The sequence below is a fragment of the Podarcis liolepis genome (assembly GCF_965112155.1).
Source record: "Podarcis liolepis genome assembly, chromosome: 1".
NCBI classification, from domain to species: Eukaryota; Metazoa; Chordata; class Lepidosauria; order Squamata; family Lacertidae; genus Podarcis; species Podarcis liolepis.
This window is the reverse complement of record NC_139554.1, coordinates 121,181,073-121,205,107: the sequence shown is the minus strand read 5'-3', so window position 1 is coordinate 121,205,107 and position 24,035 is coordinate 121,181,073. Positions and strand designations below refer to the sequence as shown.

The 24,035-nt window shown below is 44.9% G+C and overlaps 1 protein-coding gene across 1 annotated transcript in view; it reads left to right on the top strand.

Moving 5' to 3' along the window:
* Positions 1–23,498, top strand: part of LOC310699522 (tomoregulin-2) — a gene marked incomplete at its 5' end in the record, with an annotated part of 58,277 nt that extends 34,779 nt beyond the window's left edge. Inside the window, 3 exons of the mRNA XM_083487539.1 lie at positions 11,417–11,540; positions 15,120–15,278; positions 23,157–23,498. Of these exons, the coding sequence (XP_083343665.1) occupies positions 11,417–11,540; positions 15,120–15,278; positions 23,157–23,253 (380 nt within the window). The 3' untranslated portion in view covers positions 23,254–23,498. The remainder of the gene's footprint in view (positions 1–11,416; positions 11,541–15,119; positions 15,279–23,156) is intronic.
* Between the last annotated feature and the right edge of the window lie 537 nt (positions 23,499–24,035).

Genomic DNA, 24,035 nt, shown 5'->3' with positions numbered 1-24,035 from the left:
GATGTATGGAAGTGAGAGCTGGACCATAAAGAAGGCTGATCGCCGAAGAATTGATGCTTTTGAATTATGGTGCTGGAGGAGACTCTTGAGAGTCCCATGGACTGCAAGAAGATCAAACCTATCCATTCTGCAGGAAATCAGCCCTGAGTGCTCACTGGAAGGACAGATCCTGAAGCTGAGGCTCCAATACTTTGGCCACTTCATGAGAAGAGAAGACTCCCTGGAAAAAGACCCTGATGTTGGGAATGATGGAGGGCACAAGGAGAAGGGGACAACAGAGGACGAGATGGTTGGATAGTGTTCTCAAAGCTACCAGCATGAGTTTGACCAAACTGCAGGAGGCAGTGGAAGACAGAAGTGCCTAGCGTGCTCTGGTCCAGGGGGTCACAAATAGTCGGACACAACTAAACGACTAAACAACAACAACATATATGCAGGAGTGAGTTCTTTGGAAATGAATATGCCACATAGTACTGGAATTAGAAGCCTCTTGAGGAAAATATTGCCATCCAAATTTAGAATGAACCAAGGATACTTCTTGGAATGCACTGTAAAATAAAAGCCCCTTCAGGCATTCAGTCAAACTTGTGAGGGCATTAAGTGTGCAGAGGGTGTGAGGGCGGGTGTGTATCACCCTTGCCCCTCATGTCCCTGAATGTGCCAGCCCCACCCACTCTATTCCCAACTCTTCTGTGTCCTGCAGCAAACCCTGATTCCTAGTCCCGAAGAGGCTTCTCAGCATGTTCAACCACATGAGCTTAGAAGCCCCCTTCAGATCTATCCTCTCAACACAAGAAGGTTGGGGTGGAGTGGGCAAGACCATTGGAGGCAGAGCAAATGGGGGTGCCCCTATTTCCATTACGCCCTTTATGCCCTCACACTTTCAGCGGAACACTTGAACAGGTCCATGAACAGCAACCTAAGTGGGCAGGGAGTTAATGATGAGGAACATTCGAGAGAGACCATAATACTGTGGTGTGATACCTGATAATCCCCATTGAATTCAGTTACCTCCTACTGAATTGTGCTGTAAATCTCGAAATTATTAGCAGCACTAAAAAGCAGTTGCTAATTATTAAGAAAGTGATGTCTATGGTTGTACTTCAATACACGGCTTGAAGCCAGGCGAACCTCTAGAGGATGGATTTGATTCATTATCTGTTCAAATGTCTCTTCTAGAGATGAAACAAATGGTATTAGCTGGTTCAAGTATTAATGGAAGTTAAGAAGAGCAGCAATACATTGTCACCTAGCAAAATGGAAGAACTACAAAGCTGCATCAAGCTTTAGCTTCCTATAAATATTTTGAAAGGGAAATATTTGAATGCAAAATGTTGAAGGTAAATGGTAGGGGAGATCTCTCAAAAGTGGCGTCACTTGCCTCCTGAAATATCTGGGTTGATGGATTTGCACATATATGTAGAACACATCATGCAATACTTCCTTGCTTCAAAATTGATCACTATGTATTTCTCAGCTGAACGTGCAAATTCTCCTGATTGTCATTTGGTGCAAAAGCTCTACTTGATCGGCGTTGCTTGATGTTGGGGTCATGGACTGTTGCGTTTGCATGTGTGAACGTGCACTTAATGTCACTGTTGAACAACTATTTATTCTTTATTTGTTTATTTATTAAATATATTTATTGCCCACCCATCAGTAGGGAGAATTAGTTAGCTCTGCTGTCATTGGTTGTGGTCTAAACCACTCAGCCTCTTGGGCTTGCCGATCAGAAAGTTGGTGGTTCGAGTCCCTGTGATGGGGTGAGCTCCCATTGCTCTGTCCCAGCTCCTGCCAAAACAGTTCGAAAGCACACCAGTGCAAGTAGATAAATAGGTACCACTGTGGCAAGAAGGTAAACATCATTTCCGTGTACTCTGGTTTTCATCATGGTGTTCCGTTGCACCAGAAGCGGTTTAGTCATGCTGGCCACATGACCTGGAAAGCTGTCTGTGGACGAACGCCGACTTCTTGGATTGAAAGTGAGATGAGCGCTGCAACCCCATAGTCATCTTTGACTGGACTTAACCGTCTAGGGGTCCTTTACCTTTTTACCTTTACCCCTACTGTCTGGGCTTCCTCCTTCCACCCAACCAGTCCTATGGGTACCAGCTGCCACTGGCATTAGGCACACATCTAAAGAAGGTCCTTTTGCACCCCAGCCTACAAAAGCTGTTTTACTTTCTCTTTGGCAAGCTCCATTTTAGCACTGCTGTCGTCATTTTCCCTCTCACCTGTTCATCGGGTTAATAACTTAAGCATGATGAGAAAAGAGCCTGCTTTGGCTTCAAAATCCAAAGCCAAGATATTAGCTAACATGTTGGGCAAAGGAGACAATTTAGATAAAGCTGTTTTTGCAGAGAGACATGTTTTAGTGCGAGTTTTTGAGGCTTCTGTGCTAGTTCCGTATGAATTTGGTTTGAGGAAAGGACAAAAAAACAACTACTACTACTACTCTTACCTCAAAAATGCGAAAATAATTCCTTCCTGTCTAATAAGGACTTTGGAGAGGTTGGCATTTGAAGATGAGTTGTCAAGCACAATGAATCCACAATTTGATTAATGTTGAAATCATACTCTGTAACATTGCTGGGTGAATAATTATAATATTGTGACAGAAAAAAAATAAGCAGTTTCATTTTTAGCCTGGCTTTTTACAGACGTTACAGCAATAGTCCTCAGTCTGATGGTTAATACAGAATGTCTACGGAATGTGTTTTTCTGAATGACCAGATTACATCGGTGGGAGGGAATTTGTCGTGGCTTTTGGTTGAAATAATAAAATTGAGTGGGTGAAGCTGCAGTCCTATGTCTGCTTAGCTCTCACTCAGATAGCCAGCATTGACAGCTTTGACAGTCCCAGTTGCCCTTGAGAAGAAGGAGGAAGAGTGACTAGAGGCGCTTCTTTAGTCCAGTATGTGTTCAACATGAAAGGTGAAAATTAGACTGTATCTACTACACATGCTGCAGAATGAGGTGGAAGACTGGCAGGATCAAAACAAAACAAAGACACCTCTCTGCAAATTGAAAACGGGAAAAGCAAACTCTAGCCTTGCCTGCTATGTGTTGGTCTTCTGTTTGTGAGTCAAGGACCCGCCACCTGCTTAGGGATAAATAAGACACAAGGACACATATATTTTAGGTTAATGGGCAAAAGAAGGCCACAACTTTATTAGCTACAGCATGTGAGTGGTATTGGCTTAGGCATTGGATCAAGCACACTATATATGACTCAGCCAGGCAAGCCAAAGAGCAGCTGGATATAGAATTGTCCATATGATCTTTTCATATCCTTATCTTTTACTCATGTGTGTCTTTTAACCACTTTAGCTTGAGAGCTACATAACTTGGAACCAACTTTAACTAAAATAAAACACCTCACATCCACAATATCCCAGAGTCCCAGGGATTGTTATCAGCAGAACTGTAACTGAGGTACTCTCAAAATCTTCAGTGAGGAAATATATATATAACACCAGATTTTCAAATTATGCTGGAAGCCTCTGTCAGGAGAGGAGTGCTACAATATATATAGTTAGCGCTCCTCAAATGCCAGCGGCTCTGAACAAGAGCGAAAAAGTGAAGTTTAAGTATGTGTGGTGGGCTGTCTCTCTCTTTTAGGCTGAAATGTATTTTTACGATCTTAGAAATGCTCTGCCTGAAAATCGTACATGTTCAAACTTCAGAATAGCAGCCTAACAACTTTCTTACAAAATGGTTTCTCCTTGAAATTGTATTTTTGAATCAAATGGATTGGACATTATCCTTTTAGAAATTACTGTCTTTAGGCTTCTGCACATACCCAAACACAGTTCCTAAGATTATTTGGTGGGGGGTATTGTTTGAATGCCTTTGGGCTTATTACCTAAAGGAGTGCCTCTCCTGATACACAGATCTCCCTATGCTTTGAGATCCACTGGAAAGGCCCTTCTGGTAAGCCTTGAACATGCTGTTGTTCAAGGGTCTGTGACACCACAGGGCCTTCTCAGCAATGGCACCTCGATTTTGGAATATGCTTCCCCCTAGGGTACAACTGGAGCCAATACTGTCCATCTTTTGGCAACAGCTGACTACCTTCTGTTGAAGTAAGAGTAGTGAAAATGCAGCTAGGAAGCTCAAATCATATATGTGACTGACACCCTTCTTTGGAAATTAAACCAGTGTCCAGACTTTAACATCCAAAAACTTTACTTGCAGAAACTTATAGTTCTAGGTGAATTAAAACATATTCTTTACAATCACATGTTTCCCCAAGTATGGGTTTACAGTCTCTTCTTCTAGCTTTCAAACAACTGTATTTCCCTCTCTTTCCAGAGCTCAGCCTTCTGTATCTCAGTTAGGCCATGTCTTGCAGCTCCTGTGAGAGATTTCCACTTTCACCTTCTCCTAAATCTTTGCTCTCTTTCTCTCAAGCACAGAAGAAGCATCCCAACACTCTATGCAACTTAGCAGTGTTCACAGTGGATTCCAAACACAGTCATCTTGCTTCACATAAAATGGAGTCTCTCTCCTTCACTAAATACATCCCATATGGCCAACGTTAGTCAATCACATGAGAACTACTAGAGAATGCTCTAGAATTCAGTTGCCAACCAATCAATTTCAAGCACATAGCAATGCATACAAGCATTTACAATTTCAGTGAATTAAATTACTAAACACCTTCCTCTTCCTTCAACCCTTTGAATATCCTAAGGGGGAATGACCTGTACAGCAATAATGGAGCTGGGGTTTTTTTTTAATTGAACCATGTACTGTGTTTCTAACTTTCTGACTGGTTTACACGTTTTCAATTGTTCTGAACCACCCTGAGGTCTTTTGACAAAGGTCAAGATATAAATCATGTAAAATAAAACAAAATTAAATTAAATGGAGGAATGGAATGGGGTTCCAGCCAGTGACTGTAGTGTACGTGTAGACTTGTGGGAGGAGGCATGTATTGAAATATTATGGACCAATGCTTTACTATTTTAAATCAACCTTTAATTGTGCCCCAGTTTTGAGAGGCACTCCAGTTTTCTCTGCGTATGTGCTTTTAGCCGTTATTGACCCATTAATAAGTGGGGTTATTGCATTTTGAACTAATAGAAGTTCCCGAGCAGTCTTCAAAGGCATAGAATGAGTGACAGCAGAGCAGCCTGATGATGACCAAGGCATCTACAGTGGTGCCTCGCAAGACGAAATTAATTCGTTCCGCAAGTTTTTTTCTTCTTGCGAGTTTTTCGTCTTGCGAAGCATGGTTTCCCATAGGAATGCATTGAAAATCAATCAATGCGTTCCTATGGAGACTGTCCGGGGACAGAGGGGAATGGCCGCGCGCCTTCCCCTCTGTCCCCTCTTTTGAAGCAAGGGGCGGAGGGGAGAAGATCGCTTCTCCCCGTTGCCGCCCCTTGGTTCAAAAGGGGTCCGGGGACAGAGGGGAATGGTCGCGCGCCTTCCCCTCTGTCCCCGGAGATTGCGGGGCAAGCTTTGTTTTGCGAAGCAAACCCATAGGGAAATTCGTCTTGCGAAGCAACTCGAAAGCGGGAAAAACCTTTCGTCTTGCGAGTTTTTCGTCTTGCGAGGCGTTCGTCTTGCGGGGCACTACTGTATCATGGTGCCTAAGCATCATTCTCTAGGTGTGAGCTGATAAAATGTACTCCAGGACATAGCTTCTCCCTGTGATTCCTGGAATCACATCCAGGCCTCCAAAGCACGCCCAAACTGCATTTCCATTCCTTTGTGGGAGGGAGAGTGTGACCATAGGCGCCGACTCCATGGGGCTTGAGGGGGCCCGAGCCCCCTCAAAAATTCGTTTGGGGGGGCTCTGCCCCCCCAATAATCTCCGGCGCCCCTCCAGCAGAGCGCCATCGCTGCCCCTCCCCCAGCCCAAAATGCACAGGGAGGGTTGGGCTGCATGCCTCCTGCCCTCCCTCCTGAGCAAAAGCTCCACCCAATTTCCTTTGGAGCTGATTAATAGGCGCAGCACGCTCTCCCCTATTCGCTCACGAGGAGGCGGCGCCACTTTATTTGCATATTCATGAGCTTATTTATTATTCATGAGCTTTCCCGCCCCCCCCCCAATATTTTTTATAAGTCCGCGTCCCTGAGTGTGACCCCGTTCAGAACAGGAGAAATACCAGCTTCCTCCAGGAACATATTTTGACTGAGCTTCAGTTTACTCACCCACATCCAGTCCACCATTCACTCTAGCCATGGAATGGAGGAACAATAATCAGGCTCCCTATTCTGCTACCTACCAAATGCAATGTATTAATTCACATTCAATCAGGGTTTCCCCCCCCCCTCAAAATAACATGAAGCAGATCGGAGGACTTCGTTCAAACTTGGGTCAATCTCTTGAGCCAAACAGAGAGCTTTGCAGTAAAAGCTTTGGCTTTGTGGTTAAAACTAAAACCTTTGAACACTTTGTTAGGGAGCCTGCATAGATGTAGCACCTACGCTGCACACATATAGCCACACTGATGATGCCATGCCTATGTAGAAAGGACAGATTCAGGTATCTACAAACATAGATCAGCATGGAATGCTACTATTCACTGTCCTTCTGTAGAACAGATGTGGACGTAGATCTGCAGCTAGACGGAAATTTATTAAAATACGTAGTTATTCTATTCAGTATTAGTTAGAGGAGCCCTGTTGAAATTGTTATACATGACTAACTTAAGCCCATTAGCTTCAATGGGTCTACTCTGAGTATAACTTAGATACAGGCCATGGTGTCACCTTATCAGAGTGCAAGACAATACACCTTACTTTAGATACAGGACAATTCGGGAGCTGGTGCCTAGCTGCATGCAATTATATCTGGACTGGGGCCAAAGTTTATCAGAGTTTCACCATATCTCATAATTTCTCTGGAATTTCCTAATATTGCGTGAACTTGAGCTTTCATCGTGTTCAGGATCATCATCTGGCTCCAGGGACAAGTGAAAATTGCAGATCACACTTTGAAATGAGGCTTTCAATGAGACTCTAGCTTTTCACTTGATAAGATAAAGAAAGGGAAATCTTAGGGCTTGGTAGTTAATTGCTATGGAAGGGGCTCTAATCAGAAAAGAGCTGGGAGAGGGTTCATTTCTGAAATCCATCGTGTTCTCTCCTATACAGATTATAAGATACACCATCATAAAAAGCATTAGTAAAAACGTGGGCTGTATCATTTCTGAACCTGTCAGATATCCATAGTAGAGTGTACTACACAACTTTTAGAAGACATCTGAAAGCAGCCCTGTATCGGGAGGTTTTTAATGTTTGGCATTTTATTATGCTTTTATATGTGTTGGAAACCGTCCAGTGTTTCTGGGCAAATTATTATTATTATTATTATTATTATTATTATTATTACTACTACTACTACTACTACTACTACTACTACTACTACTTATAGAAGGTTAGAATACACTTCCTGTCACTTAGGGCCGGCCTTGTTATTAGGCAGAGTGAGGCAGCTGCCTCAGGTGGCAACTGTTGATGGTGTTGGCTGTTCCCCTCTGGTGGAAGATACAGCTAAGCTTTGCTTGCAGTTCAGTGTTGGAATGAGATTCAACTGCTGGACTTTGTCAGCTTCTGCATGTGAATTTGGCAGGACATATCTTGTCCTTTGCCTCAGACATCAAAATATCATGGTCTTGCTAGTATATACTTAATGCTACACACCTTCCCTTTTTTTTTTTTTTACACCTTTACTTTGTGCCCTGTGGTGTGTTGGATTTTACAGAGTGGGGAGTGGGGAGGAGAAACCCATTATTAGTGAAGTAACCTCCTAAGAGGGGACGCGGGTGGCGCTGTGGGTCAAACCACTGAGCCTAGGACTTGCCGATCAGAAGGTCACGGTTCGAATCCCTGCGATGGGGTGAGCTCCTGTTGCTCGGTCCCAGCTCCTGCCAACCTAGCAGTTCGAAAGCACGTCAAAGTGCAAGTAGATAAATAGGTACCGCTCTGGTGGGAAGGTAAACGGCATTTCCGTGCACGCTGCTCTGGTTCGCCAGAAGTGGCTTAGTCATGCTGGCCACATGACCTGGAAGCTGTACACTGGCTCCCTCGGCCAGTAAAGCGAGATGAACGCCACAACCCCAAAGTCGGTCACGACTGGATCTAATGGTCAGGGGTCCCTTTACCTTTACCTTACCGCCTAAGAACACTGCATTGTGCCTCTAATTCAGAGATGGGGACCCTGTGACCCTCTAATTGTTATTGAACTGCAACTCTCATCAGTCCCAGCCAATGTGCACCAATGCTCAGTCTAAACCACTGAGCCTCTTGGGCTTGCTGATTGGAAGGTCGGTGGTTCGAATCCCCACGATGGGGTGAGGTCCCATTGCTCTGTCCCAGCTCCTGTCAACCTAGCAGTTTGAAAGCACACCAGTGCAAGTAGATAAATAGTTACCGCTGCGGCAGGAAGGTAAATGGTATTTCCATACACACTGGTTTCTGTCACGGTGTCCCGTTGCGCCATAAGCAGTTTAGTCATGCTGGCCACATGACCCGGGAAAGCTGTCTGTGGACAAATGCCAGCTCACTTGGCCTGAAAGCGAGATGACCTTTGACTGGACCTAACTGTTCAGGGGTCTTTTACCTTTTACCTTTTTACCTAATGCTCAGGAATAATGAAAGATGTAGTTCAGAAATATCTGGAGGGCCACATGTTCACCATTTATACCTTAGAAAAGGCATAACAGAATAATACAGTTTCATGTACATGTAACAGAATACAAATGAGCTGATTGACAAGTCCACATCAGGGGGGAATGTGCCCTACCTAAGCATTTTTATCCCAGAAGAGGTTTCAAAATGTGTTTATCAAGCATAATTGTCGATTCTATATGTTTTTGCAAAATTAGTAAGGCTGCTACAGATGTCTCTTGGAATTTAAACACATTACATCAATCTAAATATTGCAGCCAGAGAACAGTAAATATTTTCTGTTGCATTCACACTCAGTATTGCTTAGTGCATATACCTGAATAAAGAATGAATCCTCTTTTGACTTATGATCTCATATTGCCTTAGCAGCTTGGATCGTAAAGGCAAACCTGCCCTTTGCAGGCCTCAGACTGTTGCAATACAGTTGTATATTTGAGGAAGAGCCTTAGCTCGGTGATAGGGACGCGGGTGGTGCTCTGGGTTAAACCACAGAGCCTAGGACTTGCTGATCAGAAGGTTGGTGGTTTGAATCCCCGCAACAGGGTGAGCTCCCGTTGCTCGGTCCCTGCTCCTGCCAACCTAGCAGTTTGAAAGCACGTCAAAGTGCAAGTAGATAAATAGGTACCGCTCCAGCGGGAAGGTAAATGGTGTTTCCGTGCGCTGCTCTGGTTCACCAGAAGCGGCTTAGTCATGCTGGCCACATGACCCAGAAGCTGTACGTCGGCTCCCTCGGCCAGTAAAGTGAGATGAGTGCCGCAACCCCAGAGTCAGTCACGACTGGACCTAATGGTCAGGGGTCCCTTTACCTTTACCTTAGCTCGGTGATAGAAGGTCCCAGATTCGCTCCCTGACATCTCCTGGTGGGACTGAGAATGAAATTGTGGAGAACTGCTGCCTTCCAGAGCATGCAAAATTGGGATAAATTGACAAGGAATTCAAACTGACATAAAGCAGCTAACAATGTTCCTATTGATGTCTTTCCTTAATTCCAGCGGGAGTGAGCTCTGAATATGCTTGACTCTCTCCCCGAATCAATGGGTTGTAAAAGGGGGTTACTTTGACAGGCTCATTCCCAGGAATGAGAGATACAGTGGTACATACATACGCCTCAGGTTACATACGCTTCAGGTTACAGACTCTGCTAACCCAGAAATATTACCTCGGGTTAAGAACTTTGCTTCAGGATGAGAACAGAAATCGTGCTCCGGCAGTGCGGCAGCAGCGGGAGGCCCCATTAGCTAAAGTGGTGCTTCCGGTTAAGAACAGTTTTAGGTTAAGATCAGACCTCCAGAACGAATTAAGTTCTTAACCCGAGGTACCACCATACTGTACAAGTTTGCAACCCTCCTCATGCATGTTACTTCATTCTCGGGAAATATTTATTTAAATCTACACACCTTTCTAAAAGTGCTAACTTATTGCAGTATACCCTCTTGCACTTAAATGAGAGTCTCAAGTATTTGTTCTTTAATCATCATCATCTGGTTGGGTTTCCCTAGCCTCTCTGGGCGGCTCCCAACAGAATATTAAAAACACAATAAAACATCAAACATTAAAAACTTCCCTAAATGGGGCTGCCTTCAGATGTCTTCTAAAAGTCAGATAGTTGTTTATTTCTTTGACATCTGATGGGAGGGCGTTCCACAGGGCGGGCGCCACTACTGAGAAGGCCCTATGTCAGCTTCCCTGTAACTTCACTTCTCGCACTAAGGGACTAGCAGAAGGCCTTCAGAGCTAGACCTCAGTGTCCAGGCTGAACGATAGGGGTGGAGATGCTCCTTCAGGTATACTGGGCCAAGGCTGCTTAGGGCTTTGAAGATCAGCACCAACACTTTGAATTGTGCTCGGAGCCAATGTAGGTCTTTCAGGACCAGTGTTATATGGTCTTGGTGGCCACTCCCAGTCACCAGTCTAGCTGCCGCATTCTGGATTAGTTGTAGTTTCCAAGTCACCTTCAAAGCTAGCCCAAGTAAAGTGCATTGTAATAGTCCAAGTGGGACATAACCAGAGCATGCACCACTCTGGCAAGACAGTCTGTGAGCAGGTAGGGTCTCAGCCAGTATACCAAATGGAGTTGGTAGACAGCTGCCCTGAACACAGAATTGACCTGCACCTCCATGGATAGCTGTGAGTCCAAAATGACTCCCAGACTGTGCACCCAGCGGCGTAGCGTGGGTTGTCAGCACCCGGGGCAAGGCAAGTAATTTGCGCCCCCTTACCCCTAACCTGCCGTTGCTGCCAGCTTCTTCTTGCTGCTGCCTGGGCTGGTCTGGTGTGGTTCTCTCCCGCGCTCAGCACTGCGCTGGGCGGCCGCTGCACTGTCCCTCCCCCAGATTGTCCCTCGCTCTCTCTCCGCACTGCACGCCTGGCACCCCCCCCTCCACAGTGGGCGGCGACCCGGCGGCTCGGATCAGATTCGCACAGCCAGCACTGCAGTGAGAGAGAGTGAGTGAGCCAGGTAGGGGCAGAGAGCTGCGAGTACGAGCGCGCCCCCCCCCGATGTTGTGCCCGGTGCGCCCGCCCCCCCTGCACCCCCCACACTACGCCACTGTGTGCACCTGGTCATTCAAGGGCGCAGTTACCACATTCAGAACCTGGGAGTCCCTCACACTCACCTGCCCCCTGTCCCCCCAAAAACAGTAATTCTGTCTCGTCAGGATTCAACCTCAATCTGTTATGCAGTACACTGAAGCAAATATGTCTTTTGTTGTTGTTTCTTCACCATGCTACAAACTTACAGGTTGGTTTTCTTTTTCATCTGTCTTTACAGAGAATGCCAACAAACTTGAAGAAAGCGCCAGGGGAATCTACATTCCTTGCCCAGAACACTATAACGGCTTCTGCATGCATGGAAAATGTGAACACTCTGCAAATATGCTGGAACCATCTTGCAGGTAACACTTTCCCCAAACCGAGCGGCTAATGATAAACTGAACAGGCACACTTGCTAACACATGCTATCTTGATACAGCAAGGAAAATAATAATTGCCAAGACCCCATCCACTCTGATCTAAATTATGTAACGAGGCACCTAATGTATGTAGTAGAACTGCCCTAAATTATGCAGCACCATTAAGCTGTTTAGAAATGCATTCCTGCAACGTATGTTGATGCAGCCCTTAAAAGGCTCCTAAAAGCACAGGCTTGCTGGGCAGGCATTACCCTAGGGCTGCCATACGTTTGGAATTTCCAAAATTTGGTTAAAATGTCCAGGAAAACCCGGGCGTATAGCAAAGTATGTTGGAAGTGTTGGTTTTTTGGTCAAATATTCATAAAAGTAGCTCAACAACTTGTGCCCCCAAATAAGGGGGGAGGAGCTCAACAAACATGTCCCTCCCCCCCAAAAAAAACTTACCCCCCCCCAAAAAAGAAGCTCAGCAACCCTAATTATCTGTTGGTTCCTCACACTCAGCCAACAGCTACTGTCCCAAGAAACCCAACAGTGGACAGAACTTGAGAGCTACAACAGCCACTGGTGGAGGAAGGGGGATGCGGTGGGTGCGGTCCACCCCAGGTGTCATTCTTAAGGGGGGGTGACATTTCCACCCCACCCCCATGACGCTCATCATGGGCAGCCCCCCCCCCTGGGCTTGCCGATCAGAAGGTTGGCGTTTTGAATCCCCGTGATGGGGTGAGCTCCCATTGCTCTGTCCCAGCTCCTGCCAACCTAGCAGTTCGAAAGCACACCAGTGCAAGTAGGTAAATAGCTACCGTTCCAGCGGGGATGGTACACGGCGCTTCTGTGTGCTCTGGCACTCGTCATGGTGTCCGTTGCACTAGAAGCAGTTTAGTCATGCTGACCACATTACCCGGAAAGCTGTCTGCAAACAAAATGCCAGCTCCCTTGGCCTGAAAAGCAAGATGAGTGCCACAACCCCATAGTCACTGGACTTAACCATCCAGGGGTCCTTTACCTTTTCTTTTATTTTTTTAACTCAGAGGCATCCGGCCTCTGGCACCGGAGATTGCACACAGCCACCACTACGTGTGTTTTCATCTTGTTTTTTATGTTTAGAATGATTGTAAGTGGTCCTGAAAATTTGAATGGTGGGCCGGGTATAAAAAACAAACAAACAAACATTTCATTTGCTTATTAAAGAAATAAAAATACCCTTTTCCAACTAGCTTTTTAAATGGAAACCTTTATTTCAGTCTGTATCTGCATTGGACTTGAAATCGTCTCTCTGTGTGTGTGATTGCTGATCTTTTTATTGTTAAATCATTTGGGGACGTTTTATGAGAAGCAATGCATAAACAGAATACATACATAAATCAAATACATCAACTTCAAAATGAGAGCAGTTGTCTAGAACAAATTAAGCTTCTTCAAGGAGGCATTACCCACAAATATCAGCGTGGCACGCATTAAAATTTTGGTTTTGGTATAGGAAATCATCATAAAAGTACCAAACAAGAACAACAGCAACACCTTATATCCCCAAAGTAACTGAGGCATAAAAAAAGTTCCTTGGTTTTCTTGTAAGATATACAAAGTAGCTGCGGCTAGGAGAGTCAGTGAATTCCGAAGAAAAAAGAAATTGTCAGTGCTCATTTATTCATCCCATGTACAAAACAGACATCAATCCAGTATTTGCTGGTCTTATTCTTTTTGGTCCACAAACGATAAGTAATAAATGTCCCGCCCCCCGCCCCCACCTTTCAATTCTGTTTCCTTTGCACTGAAATGAATGGCGTGAAAGTAATACAGTGGTGCCTCGCAAGACGAAAAGAATCCGTTCTGTGATTCTCTTCGTCTAGCGGTTTTTTCGTCTTGCAAAGCAAGCCCATTGACGGATTAGCGGATTAGCGCTATTAGCGGCTTTTAGCGGCTTATCTGCTGATCGGATCAGCTGGCTTAGCGGCTTAGAAAAAGGGGGGAGGAAAACCCCCCGCAGGAACTCGCAAGACATTGTCGTCTTGCGAAGCAAGCCCATAGGAGATTCGTTTTGCGAAGCACCTCCAAAACAGAAAACCCTTTCATCTAGCGGGTTTTCCGTCTTGCGAGGCATTCGTCTTGCGGGGCACCACTGTAGTGTCATCAATTACCGTACTTTTCTGTGTATAAGACGAGCTGTTTTGATGGCAATATTCTTATACATGGATAGTGCAGATTGGGGGTGGGGGGATTGGTTGCTGCTGTGAGCAGCAGGTTCCCAGAGGCGATTGTGCTGTTGATTGGTGTATGTTGCCAGGGCTGCTGTCGATTGGCTGTTGCTGCTGTCAAAACAACTCTGGGCATGCCTCTGCCTCCTCAAAAGAAGCTCAACAACTCTGGGCAATTCCCCCCTCCCCATTTTCTAAATTTATACACGGGGGTGTGTTATACATGGAAAAATATGGTACGTTAAATTCACAACCCTTTGCAAGATACGAAAATACAGTGGTACCTCGGGTTACATACGCTTCAGGTTACAGACTCCGCTAACCCAGAAATAGTACCTCGAGTTAAGAACTTTGCTTCAAGGATGAGAACAGAAATCGTGCTCTGGCGGTGCGGCAGCAGCGGGAGGCCCCATTAGCTAAAATGGTGCTTCAGGTTAAGAACAGTTTCAGGTTAAGAACGGACCTCCAGGACGAATTAAGTTCTTAACCCGAGGTACCACTGTACTTGCATAGATTACAATAAGTAGTAGGCAGCCAAATGAATAAAGCAGTATTTGGTGGGAACTGAATTGCAGAGGAATGGAAACGGTGCTGATTGTGACAAAGACTACTGCAATGCGCTCTTGGACTACTGCAATGCGCTCTATGTGGGGCTACCTTTGAAGGTGACCCGGAAACTACAATTAATCCAGAATGCGGCAGCCAGACTAGTGACTGGGAGCGGCCGCCGAGACCATATAACACTGGTCTTGAAAGACCTACACTGGCTCCCAGTACGTTTCTGAGCACAATTCAAAGTGTTGGTGCTGACCTTTAAAGCCCTAAACGACCTTGGTCCAGTATACCTGAAGGAGCGTCTCCACCTCCATCGTTCTGCCCAGACACTGAGGTCCAGTGCTGAGGGCCTTCTGGCAGTTCCCTCATTGCGAGAAGCCAAGTTACAGGGAACCAGGCAGAGGGCCTTCTCAGTAGTGGTGCCCGCCCTGTGGAACGCCCTCCCACCAGATGTCAAAGAGAAAAATAACTACCAAACTCTTAGAAGACATCCGAAGGCAGCCCTGTTTAGAGAAGCTTTTGATGTTTAATAGGTTATTGTATTTTAGTGTTTTGTTGGAAGCCGCCCAGAGTGGCTGGGGGGACCCAGCTAAATGAGCGGGGTATAAATAATAAATTATGATGATGATGATGATGATGATGATGATGACAGGTTGGAATGGAAATGGCTGCCTTCTTATATCCCAAGCTGCCGCACACCATTCTTGAGCTGTTGCGACACAACATCTCTCTGGCAATGCCTGGTTTGTGGCTCATGCAACACAGCCATGAACTACTGCAAGGGAAGGAGTCAACGTGTCTTTTTCCATTCTAGGTGTGACGCAGGCTACACTGGAGAACACTGTGAAAAAAAGGACTACAGCGTTTTATATGTGGTTCCTGGCCCTGTACGATTTCAGTACGTCTTAATAGCAGCCGTGATTGGAACAATCCAAATTGCTGTCATCTGTGTCGTAGTCCTCTGCATTACAAGGTTAGTAATGAGGCCAAGGTGCTCTTATCAAGATAAAGTTGGCAAAAATGTATAAATCTAAATCAAATAAGCGTTGGAAATGTAATGAGAAAGAATGTTCTGTTTGTCATATGTGGTGGTCTTTTAGTAAGGTTAAAGCTTACTGGGCAATGATATATAATAAAATGAAAAGGATGTTTAAAATAACCTTTGTAAAAAACATCAACCCAGAAGCCTTCCTTCTGGGAATTACACTACCTAAATTGTATAGAAATTTATTCATGGATGTGACTACAGCGGCAAGAATGTTACTTGCCCCAAAATGGAAAGAAGCAGAAGTCCCAGCAAAGGGAGAATGGATACAAAAATTTATGGAATATGCAGAAATGGTGAAACTTACCGAAAGAATAAGCATTTTAAATAAAAGAATGGAAATGGTTTATTGAATATTTACAGATAAACTATAAACAGATAAAAACATAGGCAGGATTATTGTAACAACCTATGAAAATATGGATGTCCTATTCCACACTACTACTACTACTACTAATAATAATAATAATAATTTTATTTATACCCCACCCTTCTGAATGGGTTTCCCCAGCCACACTGGGTGGCTTCCGACATATAAACAAGCATAGAAAATATTAAACATTTTTTTAAAAACTTCCCTTCATACGGTTCAGGTGTCAGATAACTCCATACCCTCCAACATTTAGCTGATGGAAATCAGCTTCCATCACACAGAAAAACATAATAAAACATTCAACATTAAAAAAAACTTCCGTATACAGGGCTGCCTTCAGATTTCTTCTGATGTCTTCTGAAGGTTGTATAGTCACTTATCTCCTTGGCACCGGGGTCACATTACCCCATACCCTCCAATATTTCCTACGAAAACCCGGGGCTTTCTGGGATCAAATCAGAAACCAGGACAGCTTTTGTAAATCCGGGGCTGTCCCTGGAAAATAGAGACACCCAGACGGTCTGAAGATCTGCAATGGCAGATAAGCTTCCCTGAAAGGCAACTTGTCTAACACCACCCATCTTTCTCAGCAATGAGTCATCATGGTAGTGTTAGGCATGCACTAGCGTGATCTCTAGTACTGATGTATGGAAGTGAGAGCTGGACCATAAAGAAGGCTGATTGCCAAAGAATTGATGCTTTTGAATTATGGTGCTGGAGGAGACTCTTGAGAGACCCATGGACTGCAAGAAGTTCAAACCTATCCATTCTGAAGGAAATCAGCCCTGAGTGCTCACTGGACGGACAGATCCTGAAGCTGAGGCTCCAATACTTTGGCCACCACATGAGAATAGAAGACTCCCTGGAAAAAACCCTGATGTTGGGAAAGATGGAGGGCACAAGGAGAAGGGGACAACAGAGGACGAGATGGTTGGATAGTGTTCTCGAAGCTACCAGCATGAGTTTGACCAAAGTGCGGGAGCAGTGGAAGACAGGAGTGCCTGGCATGCTCTGGTACATGGGGTCACAAAGAGTCAGACACGACTAAACGACTAAACAACAACAACAACAAGCGTGATCTCTTGGTCCCTGTGGGCCACTGGTGAAGCCCACAAGCCAGACAAGCACTCCATAACTGCCCCTAGAAGATGCATCGAAATCTTTTACAACACATGGGCTTTGTTTGGCAGACAGACAGGTATGGAAGGTGATTTCCCCAATGGTAGAAAAATCAAAAGGAAGCTGTTTGTTTAATAACTCAGGGATTATCAGTGTTTGCATTCTCAGGAGTTACTCTGTACTTCTTCAGGAAGAGACGGGTGATTATAATGCATAGAGTGCCTAGCAAATGCCGGTATGGATTTGAATGCCAAGTGGGCTTGACTTTGGAATTTAAAAGGATATGTGCTGTTTACACTGTCAGTCTTACAAGTAAGGACTCAGGTCCAGCCTTCAACTTAAAAAGATCTCAAGCAACTGAGAGCTTGGAGATAGAGCAATGGGCGGTCTCTGTAAGGCAGTTGTGAGTTTCATCCATTCATAAATACCATTGTCCATTCTTTACCATGTGATGGGTAAGTTTCAGAGTTTTCTCCAGCTTCACGACTTGCCTGGGCTTCTTCCTCAGGTGAGAGAAGGTGAAACTGCTTCAGGTGTCGTGCAGCTGCTTCAATAAATCAGGCGCCTTAAAAATAAATCCCTTTCCCCAAAAGATGAGAATTTTAAAAAGACGCAGGCATCACACTCCTATAGAAAGTAAAAAAAGCACCAATATATCTAAGCATCCTCCTCCCGCCACGCTCAGAGGACAAGCGTGACATTCAGGCCAGAAGAAGGTAGAAAATAATTCATATATCCTTTCCCAGCCTAAAGGCATAATAGAAAAATGTCTGCAGAAGCTTGGAGATGCTTGCCGACCTAGTTGAGTTCATCAACTCTACCCTCAAGTGTAGATCTTCTCCTGCAAGAAGGCAATGTATTATATTAAAGTGGGTTTCAGGGAACATGGAGATAATTCAAACGGCCAAAAATACAGTGTACATAAAAAGGACGGAGATGGGAAAGTAACTGCTCAACAGAAAAATGGCACTACATCATGTTGTTCAAGCAATCTTCTGAGTGGCTCCAGGTTTGTTAACTTCGGGCCATAAAGCAAGTTAACGGTTTGTGTTCAGAGAAAATGGTGTGGTTTTACATGGACCCTGCCTTTCCAGTGGATTTAATTTAGACTGTGTGGTAGATAAAAGGATACCCAAAAGCTAATGCCCTTAAACTTTTTCATCTGCATAAGCTCTTAATTTCCTTTTTCTTTAGCCTTTGCAAAACTTGGTGCGTGTTACATCCAGTAACAAATATATTGTGGTGCTCCAGTCATTATTAGTTAAACACACACACACAGACACACACACACACAGAGAGAGAGAGAGAGAGAGAGAGAGAGAGAGAGAGAGAGAGAGAGAGATATGGTTTGAAGGCATGTGATGTTGCCACCTTACTGAAGCTAAGCAGATCTGGGCCTGGTCACCTTGGGTGCCAGGATACAAGAAAGGCAGGATACAAATGCAAGAAAACAGAAATGAATAAATATGCAGACACAAAATATACATACCTCCCAACATGTCTCCGATGAAAATAGGGATGTCCTATTCAACAACAACAATGTATTATGTATATCCCTCCCATCTGACTGGGTTTTTCCCTTGCCACTCTGGGCAGCTTACAATACATATAAAAGCATAGTAAAACATCAAACATTTAAAACTGCCCAATACAGGGCTGCCTTCAGATGTCTTCTAAAAGTTGTGTAGTTCTGATGGGAGGGCGTTCCACAGGGAAGGCGCCACTGCTGAGAAGGCCCTCTGCCTGGTTCCCTGTAACTTCACTTCTTGCAGTGAAGGAACCAGCAGAAGACCCTCAGAAAAGGACGTCACTGTCCGGGCTGAGTGATGGGAGTGGAGACACTTCTTCAGGTATACTGGGCCGAGGCCGTTTAGGGCTTTAAAGGTCAGCACCAACACTTTGAATTGTGCTCGGAAACATACTAGGAGCCAATGTAGGTCTTTCAAGACCGGTGTTATGTGGTCTCGGCGGCCGATCCCAGTCACCAGTCTAGCTGCCACATTCTGGATTAGTTGTAGTTTCCAGGTCACCTTCAAAGGTAGCCCCACGTAGAGCACGTTGCAGTAGTCCAAGCGGGAGATAACAAGAGCATGCACCACTCTGGTAAGACAGTCTGCAGGCAGGTAGGGTCTCAGCCTGTGTACCAGATGGAGCTGGTAGACAGCTGCCCTGGACACAGAATTGACCTGCGCCTCCATGGACAGCTGTGAGTCCAAAATGACTTCCAGGCTGCACACTTTGTCCTTGAGGGGCACAGTTATCCTGGTCAGGACCAAGGAGGCCCCCACACCCTCCTGCCCCCCGTCTCCCCAAAACAATACTTCTGTCTTGTCAGGATTCAATCTCAGTCCATTAGCCACTATCCATCCTCCTATATAGGAGGGACGTATCTCCTTGGCTCAGGGGTTGCATAACTTCAAGATGTCTGCAGTTCCAGGATTATTTGGGAGAAGCCAAGACTTTTTGAAGTGGTATCATATTGCTTTAAATGGGGCCTCAGTATAAGGCAACTTCCTATGTTCTTAACTTTCTTGGTTTGGTGTGGTTTGGGGAGGGGAGGGGAGGGAATTTAGCAGGCTGGTTGACAGGCAGGCATTCCAGATACTTACCGTATTTTTTGCTCTATAAGACGCACCTAGTTTTTGGAGGAGGAAAGCAAGAAAAAAAATCTTCTGAATTCCAGAACAGCAAGAGGGATCCCTCTTGCTGTTCTGGCTTCTGGGATAGCAACACAAAGCCTCTTCAGGGCAGCGGGAAGAATGTTCCCCCTGCCCTGAAGAGGCTTCGCGTGGCTATCCCAGAAGCCAGAACAGCAAGAGGGATCACTGTACAGCGATCCCTCTTGCTGTTCTGTCTTCTGGGATAGCCACGCAGCCTGCATTCACTCCATAAGAGGCACACACATTTCCCCTTACTTTTTAGGAGGGAAAAAGTGTGTCTTATAGAGCGAAAAATATGGTAATTAAAAAGAAAGGGGCTACATCTAGATGCATGCCCCTCAACTGTCCTGCTTTAAGTGGAACATACCGGAATTACAGAAGCCATTCTGCTTCCAAAGACGGCCATTTTGGAGGGGAGGCAGTGCTGTCGCACAAGTCCCCTCTGTGGCATGTTGGAGGGTATGTGGACATATACGTTAACCAGGGTAAATTTAGGAAGCTGTTGTTGTTTTTCTGTAAGTCTATGAGTCCCAGCTGCGCGCTGTTATTCACTAGCAGTGCTTCTTTTCTAAAATATAAAATGTTTAGGAGTACTCTCATTTTGGCTCAAGAAAACCACCATTTTATAGTTAAAATCGGCGGAAATAAATACAGTAAATGGACAAAAGTACAAAGATTCACAAAATATTTAGGGATATGTGTACCCCTTCGCCCCCCCAGGAAAAAAGCACTGTCCTCTAGTCATACTGTAGCCTTATGAGGCTTTGCCCTCGGGTGGGAAAAATATTGCGCCCGGGAAAGGGAAAATGGAAGTCAACAGACACTCAAGGAATAGTTTCGGAGAAAAAGCTTTATTTCTACCATCCATGAACTGGTAGAAGGAGCAAGTGTGATAGTTCACAAACAAGCACGAGTTCACAGTCATTTGCACAGAGCATATATTCCCCTTCCAGTTCCCTCCCCTTTCTCCTCCCTCAGGAGTCCCGCCCCATGAGTTCCTCTGAGCATGAACAGAAAGCTCCTGTCTTCGGACTATTCCCAGGAAAGGGGGTGTGTGTGAGAAGCCAAGGGGTTTCAGAGTGTTCAAGATGTTGCAACTGAATGAGACAAGAGTCATTTCTCAGGCCTGCTCTGACAGTCTATTCATTAGCTTTTTGAAGCCTTCTTGTACTGATAAAAGTAACGGTTTTGCCTTGCAACAGCAGAGCAAATGAGCAGATGCTTAGCTGCTGAGAAAATGATTTTGAAAAGCTTTGAGAAGCTTTGAGCCTGCTTTGGGGGGGTGACTTCGGGCCTAGGTGGGGTCACCTGTCCTCACGTCCTTCAATACACGGATAGTTACATTTGCTACGATTTGGATTCAGCGGTACCATTGCATGAATGGAAAGCGCTTCCTGTTGCACAAGGAAGTGTTCCTGGTTTGTTCGGGTTTTTTAATGTAAATACGTATACTCCAAACGTGTGTTGTATCGTTATGCTTGTATCCCCATAGGGGAATAATTCAGGTTTCGAACCAACACAGAGCAAACAAAGAGAATCCATTTGCAGAGCTGACAGTCATTTATATCTGAGTTGCCTTTGTGCTTCCCGAAATGCAATAGTACATTCTAAGTTCCCTTACCTTTCCTGCCCCAACCTGGCCACAATGATCCATGCAACAGTCACCTCCAGGCTTGACTACTGTAATTCGCTCTACGTGGGGCTGCCCTTGAAGCTGTCCCAGAAACTCCAGCGGGTGCAGAATGCAGCAGCAAGGCTCCTCCACACGGTCTCTGCCATGGGAGCATATTCACCCATTCACCCAGTGCTCTTCTAGCTGCACTGGCTCCCGGTGGAGTATAGGGTCAGATTTAAGGTGCTGGTTTTGACCTTTAAAGCCCTTCACGGCCTAGGACCCTCGTACCTACGGGACCGCCTCTCCCGGTATGCCCCACGGAGAGCCTCAAGGTCCATAAACAGCAACACCCTAGTGGTCCCGGGCTCTAAGGAAGTTAGATTAGCTTCAACCAGAGCCAGGGCCTTTTCAACACTGGCTCCAGCCTGGTGGAACGCTCTGCCTCATGAGACCAGGGCCCTGCAGGATCTGATTTCTTTCCACAGGGCCTGTAAGACAGAGTTGTTCCGCCTGGCCTTTGGCTTGGAGCCAATTTGATTCCCTCCCCCTCTTTCTTTTTCCTTTCTCCTCTTGTGATAAGACTGTATTTTAATATTTTAATGTTTCAATATTTTGATGTTGTATTTTAATCTTGTTTTTAAGTTGTATTCATTCAACTTGTTTTTATTATTGCTTAAACCAAAAAAATTCCTTCCAGTAGCACCTTAAAGACCAACTAAGTTAGTTCTTGGTATGAGCTTTCGTGTGCAAGCACACTTCTTCAGATACACTGAAACAGAAGTTGCCAGATCCTTCTATATAGTGAGAAGGTGGGGAGGGGTATTACTCAGAAGGGTGGTGGGAATGGGTGATTGGCAGATAGCTGAGATGAGCCTGTTGACGACTCTTAACGACTGCAATAGGTCTTACAGGAAAAAGCAAGGGGTGAGAAGGTGAGAAATGGCTTTGTCATGTATAATGAGATAAGAATCCAATGTCTTTGTTCAGGCCAGGTCTCTCCATGGTTTTAAGTTTGCTAATGAGTTGTAATTCAGCAGCTTCTCTTTCCAGTCTATTTCCAGTCCATAGACTGGAAAGAGAAGCTGCTGAATTACAACTCATTAGCAAACTTAAAACCATGGAGAGACCTGGCCTGAACAAAGACATTGGATTCTTATCTCATTATACATGACAAAGCCATTTCTCACCTTCTCACCCCTTGCTTTTTCCTGTAAGACCTATTGCAGTCGTTAAGAGTCGTCAACAGGCTCATCTCAGCTATCTGCCAATCACCCATTCCCACCACCCTTCTGAGTAATACCCCTCCCCACCTTCTCACTATATAGAAGGATCTGGCAACTTCTGTTTCAGTGTATCTGAAGAAGTGTGCTTGCACACGAAAGCTCATACCAAGAACTAACTTAGTTGGTCTTTAAGGTGCTACTGGAAGGAATTTTTTTGTTTTGACTATGGCAGACCAACACGGCTACCTATCTGTAACTTATTATTGCTTGTTAGCCGCCCTGAGCCCGGCCTTGGCTGGGGAGGGCGGGGTATAAATAAAAATTATTATTATTATTATTATTATTATTATTATTATTATTATTATTATTATTTAGCCCATGTAGGAAAAAAATGATTGTTTCTTTTATTTGTGCTTTCCTAGCTGGGAGGATGTTTGGGAGCAATATTAAACTGCCCCCAATGAATGTGTGTACATTTTCCAAAGGTCTCATAGCCACATTGCTTGTGGTGGGTCTTTAAACCAGTGCATTAATATAACCCTCGTTACAGGCAGGCAGTGTCCTACGGGAAATGATTTTGGCTATTTCAGGCTCCTGTTTGAAGAACGGGCTCTGAAAGAGTGCAGGAGGCCTTTGACTCTTTTTTTACAAAGCTCTGGAGCTGTGAGGCTAAGGAATGATGAGTTGTACCGACAGCCGTTGTTGGCAGTTGCCCTTCCGTGGCCTGCAATCCTTAGGTTACCTCCACTGTCGTTTAGCAAAGCAAATTTCATGCTCTTTCTCTCTCCCCGCCCCCCTTTCCCCTCTTGCTTGCAGGAAATGTCCCAGGAGCAACAGAATTCACAGGCAGAAGCAAAACACAGGGCACTACAGTTCAGACAACACAACAAGAGCCTCGACCAGGTTAATTTAAACGAGAGCATGTTTCCACAATGGCAAAACGTAAACTGCAGAGAGGTTGGACTTTCAAAAAAATAATAATACAGTATTATAGACAAAAAGATCTACACATGTTGCCTTGCATTTGTGGTAATCTACACCAATGAAAAAAAAAACATGTACTACAGCTATATTTGATTATGTATGGATATATTTGAAATAGTATACATTGTCTTGATGTTTTTTCTGTAATGTAAATAAACTATTTATATCACACAAGATAGTTTTCTTTTTCTTTTCCATGTATTTGTTATATATAATAAATACTCAGTGATGAGGAAAAAAACCCGCTTTCTTAAATTTGCTGTGCGGTACAAGCGTGTTATCTTTGGACATGATGAATTTGCAAGCTGTGCGAGTCACAATATTTAAACTGCAGCCATATGAGCACCTCCTGCTGTGGGCACAGAAACAGCCTTCCTGAACAGTTTTAGGCTTCTTAAACTGTAATGAAAGTGGTAGGTTTGGGCAGCCTAAACTGTGCAGGACTATAGCCAAAGCCAGGAAACTCAGCTCCTATGCATGTGTTGCTTTGGATCTTTCAGTGGTGGCTAATCCCTTTGTCTGTCCCCAGCCAACCACCACTTGCCTGCTGTAATGGGTATGAGTTACTCGTGCATAAACTGGTGCCTTTCTCGGTTAATTTGCCCTGTTAAAACTTTCTGACTGCGCAGCCCCTTCTCATGGTGGCTGCCTCAGTCACTGGCAGAATCCGTCAGTGGGCGTTTCTTGAACCTCTTCCAACATAAAAGTTGT